Consider the following 7,482-nt stretch of genomic DNA (forward strand, 5'->3'; position numbering starts at 1 on the left):
ATCCTTGATAAAGCTACGACAATCTCTGGCTGTCTTGTATGTTCCAACTGATAATTATAAAATATTTTCTTTATCTTGTATTTTATTTATACAACTTCATTTAATAATATAATTAATATCATTATCTTCGATAAGACTTGTTTTATTTTTTAATAAAATTCAATAGTTTAAATGATATTTCAATTATAAAATAGATTTATGTGCTTATCCGAGTGCAGCTAGTTCATGTTTTTTAAGTAGAGATAAGGTAAGGTTTATATTAAAGTAAAATGTGTTAAAATAAAGTTTAATGAAAAGTTATCAAGTATTTAAAAAATTTAAATTAGTGAGATAAAAAAAATGAAAATTTGTCCAAAAATAAAAACTCAAATCTTATTTGAAGATCCATGAATTCTTTAAAATATACACTCAAAGTTTTAACTTATTAAAACTTTCAATTGAACATAATGACATCTCATTCAACTTTCGCAAGTTTACTTCTATAATTTATTTGTGACTTGATACTTTCGTCTTTTTCTCTTACTTAAATTTAATTTTTTTTTTCTTTCTCTATAGAAATTGATTCTATTGATAAAAAAAAAAATGTTATTGTCCCTGTTAAGAGATTCAAAAATACTCTTTAATTTCTGTATAGTGGGGATGTTTCTCACATACAATAATCCAATACATTTTATTTTTGATAAAAATAAAAATGTTTAGTTCTCGTATAAATTTTTTTTTATAATTTTTTTACATTTTGATGGTTGCTCCTCAATCGATAGACAATAATTGGGAGGAGACTTTTCATTAATGTGGAAGAGTCATGTGTCTATTTTTGTGGTTGACTTTTTTTCAAATTTTATTGATTCGGTTGATTCGGAATATAATATTCAATAGAGATTTACTAGTTATTATAGATTTTCGAAATCGCAATAACGACGTCAGTTTTAAAACCTTATTCGAGTTTTATCTCGTATAAGCTCTCTTCCGTAGCTTTGTTCGGAAGATTTTAATGATTTCTTCTCGAGAGATGAGAAAGGAGGAGCATCTTTGTCAAATGATTTTATATAGAGATTTAGACAGACACTTGAGAAATATTTTTACCAAATTATCTTATGTAGGGAATTTGATTTTAAATAATTGTAAATTTTTATTAGATTTTAGAACTGGTATAATCGTCTCTCTATTTGAGATAATATTTCTGATAAAATTTTATTAATATAATTAGTAGTTTTGTTTTAAAAAAAAAATAAAAAAACTTTCAATTGCTGGATAAAAATTCTTTAAAGTTTGATCCTTCATTTTCTTTCTATGCATAGCGAAAGTCCTTAAAAGTTAATGGATATTTTTCTTAGTATTGAAAACTTATTTTCTCGACTAATTATTTAAATCTTTAAACTTGATTAACTCATTAAGTGAATAAGCAGTGACTCCCAAAGTTTTAAGTATCTTATATTAAAAAAATCGTGCGATCCCATTCCACATTTTAAAAATAAAATCTGATAATTGTTGGATATCTGCTATACAGATCGCAGTCGAATCCACGTAGGAGAGTCAGGTCGTAACTTATCAGAGTTCAATATGCAACCTTGTCTTCTAACACACAGCTCAAATTACGTTTGGACAGAACGGCACTCGTACCCAATAGAGAAGGATCTATCTCACTTGACTTGATAGGTCAGGAGGGGATAGACCCCTGCACATACAAAACCATATCAGCACGGATGCCAGAATGGAGAAAGGGAACGGTACGTCCATACGTATAGTTCTGTATAATAACGACATGTAGCACCGTAGTAAAATAGCGGTTATATATCATCAAAAAATAAAAAAAAAAATAAAAAATAAAAAAAGATGACGTAAACTATTCGGATTAAATTTATGTATACATACCCAAAACTCTATTCGTTTTTGGATTTCAGATCATAAAAAACAAAAGAGGGTATTAATGATGAACCTATTCTCACTATTATCAAATTGGATAAGAATAAATTTATTACTATATATGTTTAATATTGATAGCATTCACACCTCTAATTAGTTAACCTACTTAAACTAATTTATGATTAGAAGAGTTCCCATATTTTTAAATTTATATTCTTATTATCTTATATAAATACTTATAAACAAAATTCTACTTAGCCCTAAAAGTTAAAAACTTTCTTATAATCCATGAAATATCTTTCTAGTTTTTATTCCTTTCTTACCCTAAATAGCTAATCATGACCATTAATTCATTAATCTCATTGTCTGATACCATTGGAAGACAAGAAGAAAATTTCTACTTTGGCACTAAAGCTTTAACTTTAAGTAAAAGAAGAATATTTTTGTGTGAAACTGAAAAAGATTATATACTAAAGCAGCACTTCCATTCCACTGGTTCAATTTCAACTTGGACACTCTGATTTTTATTAGGGAAAGTTAGTTCCTTCCAAGTTCCATTTCATTCCATCCAAACACTTTTCCTTCAAGTACATAAATAATAATAATAAAAAAAATCTTTTATTAAATGGATATTTACACATGTATTTTAATATTTTTATCTATTAAATATCTTAAATTTGATCGTGTTTTCTAACAAGCCTTTAAATTAAAAAAATATATTTTAAAATACAATTTTGTCAAATTCATGATTTTAAAATTGTGTTTAAAAATAATTTTTTAAATTTATAGTTTTAAAACTATGTTTAAAAGTAATTTTTAAAATTGTGTTTAAAAATAGATTTTTTAAAAAAATTTAAGTATTTAAAATAATATTTTTAAAGTTTAAGTATTTATTAAATTATGATTAAAGTTGAGATATCTATAGTTTGTCCTCTATAGTTTGCACTTAATAAGGCTTTAAATATTGTACCTACAATTTTTTTTTTATGTTATAATAACATATATAAATTAACTATTACAATTTTATTTTATTTATAAAAAATTTCTCAAAATACTTTTTAGTATTTAATAAAATTTAATATTTTAAAATAGATATACTTAAAATATTTAATAAAAATTCTTTTTTAATATATACAAAAATTAAAGTTGATAAAAATTATGAGATGGGAGATAATATTTTTAGATGAATTTAAATTCAAAGAGAATTTTTTAATATAAAAAATATATTAAATTTTAATTTTAAAATCTATATTAACTGTTAATGATGAAATTAAGTAATAATTTGAGTTTTATAGATATATATAAATATATTTATAATTTATAGTATTTTATATTATGATTTTATTATACTCTTTTGAAAAGTTTAAGCCTCGTTTTTAATAAAATTTAAAGATATAAAAATATATTTATTTTAAACAATATATATTAAATGCATAATCTTTCTATTTAAAGATTTGATGCATGCAGTTTTAAATTGAATAAATTAAAATTTAAAATTTTAATATTTATAAAAATTAAATTGATTTTAGATAAAATTTAAATGGAATCAAATCAATATAATTCGATTTAATTCAGTTTTAATCAATTAAATTTTTTAATAGATTTTTTTAATTTTTATATTTTATTTTTAATATTTTAAAATTTAATTATAATCTAATTTTTTTATATTATTAAAAATAAAATATTATAATTATTAATCAATTTGTTTTATTTTTTTAATTTTTTTATTAAAATTAAATTGAAATAATTAAAATTTTTAAAATTAAAAATTTAATAAAATCAAAATAAATAAAAAATTAAATTAAATTAATTTATTAATTTTTTATTTAAATTGGATAATCATCATTCTATTTTAATAACCACAGATTCGCTGGGCAAAAATTTAAGAGAATTAAAATAACACGTATATATGTTGTATTATATTAAATTATATTGCGGTAAATAAAAGCTGCGGGCTATATGACTATGCAGCCACCTCAGCTCCTCCATTACATCAACTTTTTCACCTTTTACCCCAAAAAAGCAAAGAAAAACTCCATTTTTAAAGTTCGCCGGCACACTTTTCCCCATTTCAAATTTTCCCAGAAAAAGGGGGAAAATCCAAAATTTTAAAGGGAAAATTAAACCCTGAAATTCTTTCCAATGAAAGTTTGACCAAATTGCCAATTTGAAGGGACAATATTCCAAGAAGTGGAGCTGCGTCTGTCACTGCCTGTGACCCTGAAGGAGAGTGACTGACCAACCAAAATAGAATTTGATTGCCAGTTTTGACCCCAATTGCGGCTCATGCTCATCCATCCAGTCTTTGAGCCCTTCACGCTCGCCTTCACTATATCTCCTGCACCTGCGACGTTGGTGATCAATACCAAGTTGAAATAACGGAAGCCGTTGATTGTGAACCTGATTCCTCCTTGCTTCCTGCATGGCACCCTACAAAATCATGGAAATTTAATTATTTTTCTTTTATGTTTTAATAATTTACAAAATGTGTTACAAACAATGTAATTCAGTTAAATTTAGAATTGCTATTTAAAAAAAAATTATTGCATAAATACTATTTAAAAAAATTAAAGTTTAAAATAAATTATTTAAATTAAAAAAAAAATACCATTAGCGATAATAAATTCAAATACTTTTCCAAAAGGTGTAAATTTGTGAATAATTTTCCTTGAAATTTTTTCAAAGAAAGAACACCAGAAAGGAGTTAACAGAGTAAGAAAACGATCATTTTACCGGCGATAGGATACAGGGACGATTCCGGCATGGTACTCGGCGATCTTGAGGAACATGGGCATGGCAAGATCAAAGTGAGGGCGAGGAGGGTTGCACCACCCGCCATTGTCATTAGGCAGAGCATAGTTAGGAGGGCAAAAGTTGGTGGCAGTGATAAAGATTGATGGGCTGCCGGAGTGGCACCATTGTGGGTCATTAGCGCACTTGATTTCGAAACAAGCACCGCAACTAAGTCCATTGTTGAAAAGGGCTGTGCTCAGCGCTGCAGTGTTCACCCCATAGCCTTGGCTGTAGAGGTTTCCATAGCCACAGGCGCCACCTGCACACAAACAAACAGAATGATAAGATCATTTTCAATTTCTAACGGATGGGCTTTTCTTGGAAAATGCACAACACATCATGGGTCAATTATGAAAAATGCAGATACCCTCGAGAGGTGAAGAACAGAGCAAATACAGATGAATAAAATCAGTGGAAATTGTATCTACTTTTTGAAAAATGATGAGCTTAACAAGTAGTATAGCTGAAAATTGCAGTACCCATTGTTCCAGATGCATCACTACCACCATAGAAAGTAGCATGGGCGCTCTGCCAGGATCCACCAGTGTAAACACCAGGAATTCTTGCATCAGCAAGAGTCAGCAACAGCACTACAGACACAACACCAAATGCAGACCTTGCAGCCATTGATTTGTTCACTAATCTATGCTCTAAAGAGAAGAGAGAAAAAGAGAGAGATGAGGATTTTTAGGGTGGTGGGGTGTGAGAAGAAAGCAAAGAGAGGGCTGGTATTTATGGATGCAAGAGGGATGAGATTGTGAAAAAAGAGAAACCCAATTATCATCCTTAATCAATGGTGTTTATTTGTTCTCTAGTTAATTAAACCAAAAACCTTTTCTTTCTTTTGCCTCTACGGCGGTAATCCTTTCAACGTTTGGGAATCTTTATTGGTCTTTATTGCAATTTAATGCTCTTTATTATTTGACAGAAATGCCCTTAGGGTTTTACCATTTTGGGAATAGTGTCATTATGGTTTTAGTAAAAAGTATGGGCATATGAGGGAATGATGCTTTAAGGCCGAGTATGAAAGGGCTTTGCTTCACTTGCAAGTCCTTTCCATTCCTTTACTTTGGTTTCCTTTCCTTTTGGTTTCTTTTTGAGACTTTTCCCTCTCTTGAATGGGAGGTGATGGAGTTGAATTTGGAGGGAACTACTAGTTGGTAGTACTTGGTAAAATAGAAACTCTTTAACCTACATAGTTAGATACTTAGTGACAATGTTTTTCATACCCCAAAATTTTGAAGCATATACCCTAATTTATTAGGTTTTTTTTTTATTAGGAAATGAGAATTTTAAGGTTAAATTTGAAATTTTTTTATCTAAATCTTTCAAAATTTAATTAAATTCACTAATCATTGGCCTAATTCTATAAGTGCAATTCATTAGTCTTTCTTAATGGTAACTCATTAGTTTTTCATGTAATTATGATTTTATTTACTTTTATTAAGATTGAATTAATTTGATTTGTTTTATTGTTTAGGATAGGGGCGCGTTTAGTCGGTTCAGTTTAAAATTAAACCGAATCAAATAAATCAAAAATTAAAATTTTGATATTTATATAAATCGAATTGATTTTGATTAGAAATAGAATCAAACTGAATTGATCTGATTCAATTCGATTTGATTTAATTGATTTAAAGTTTTAATAAATTTTTTATTTTTTATTTTTTATCATTTATTTTTAGTATTTTAAAATTTCATTGAAATATTTTAATCTTAGTATGATATAATCTCTATATTATTGAAAATAATATATTATTATCATTAATGGGTGCGGTTTAATTTTTTAATTTTTTTTATCAAAATCAAATCCAATAAAAATAATTAAAATTTTTTAAATTAAAAATTAAATCTAATTAATATATAAAAAATTAAATTAAATATTTAAATTAATTCAATTCGATCAATTTTTTCTGGTTGAATCGTATAGTGCTCGTTCTAGTTTAAACTAAATTGTGTACATAAATCTATACGTATTGAAAAAATACACAATATTTATATTGGTAAAAAAAAATAAAATTTACTAATTTTAAAAATAATTAAATAACGGAATAATATAATCAGAGAGTATATTAAGAAGTATAATATAAAAATTACTATTTTAATTATATTAATTTAATTTTTTAATTTGTTTGAAAATAATTATAAATTATTAAATAGAAAATTAGGCACAAGATTAACATGCATTTGTCTATGCCTACCACTCACTAAAGCGTAAGGTAAAGTATGGCGCGCGTAAACAAAAGGCAGCAACTCTTATCCACTAGGGATTAGAGAAAGGTAAATGTGGGAATAAATAATTATGTGAGGAGCTAATTGTAATTTGGAAGATGACTTGGACTCTTTACCCGCCGAATTCGAGATGTTCGGCAGCCGAAGCCTAATTTCAATTGGGCTGCAGGTGGAGAAGCTGGGCCCCGCTAATTTTGCGGATTTATCGCTCCACGTATTACGCCGTGCATTAGCCGTACGATTCAGTGGACTCTCATCTGTCGTCCCTCACATATTCTCTCCATTGTGATTTCACATGAAAATGGAATGCCAAACGGTACGTTTTGTTTTAACCCTCCCTCCCCTAGGCTTACTTTTTAGAAAAAAAAAAACTTATTTTGTCAAATTATAAATTATTTTTAGATAATAATTTATTTATTTATGTTTTAATACTTTTTTATTTAATATGCATCGAAAAATAAATTTTGTTGATTATAAAAATAATTTAGTAATAATGTAATATGAGAAGGATATATTATAAAATGAATTAAAAGATTAAATTTATCTTTAAACTGTGCAATAAATTAAAAATATCAAAATTTATTTTTTATTTAA

The 7,482-nt window shown here is 26.7% G+C and overlaps 1 protein-coding gene across 1 annotated transcript; it reads right to left on the bottom strand.

Moving 5' to 3' along the window:
- Positions 1-3,769: 3,769 nt before the first annotated feature.
- LOC110618812 (expansin-A4) lies at positions 3,770-5,372 on the bottom strand. Its single transcript, XM_021762056.2, has 3 exons — positions 5,136-5,372; positions 4,597-4,915; positions 3,770-4,293 (listed from the first exon to the last, which is right to left on the bottom strand). Exons 1-3 carry the CDS (start codon positions 5,281-5,283, stop codon positions 3,984-3,986), a joined length of 777 nt encoding a protein of 258 aa, XP_021617748.1. The 5' UTR covers positions 5,284-5,372; the 3' UTR covers positions 3,770-3,983.
- Positions 5,373-7,482: the final 2,110 nt, after the last annotated feature.

Source organism: Manihot esculenta, chromosome 7, assembly GCF_001659605.2.
Source record: "Manihot esculenta cultivar AM560-2 chromosome 7, M.esculenta_v8, whole genome shotgun sequence".
Lineage (NCBI taxonomy): Eukaryota > Viridiplantae > Streptophyta > Magnoliopsida > Malpighiales > Euphorbiaceae > Manihot > Manihot esculenta.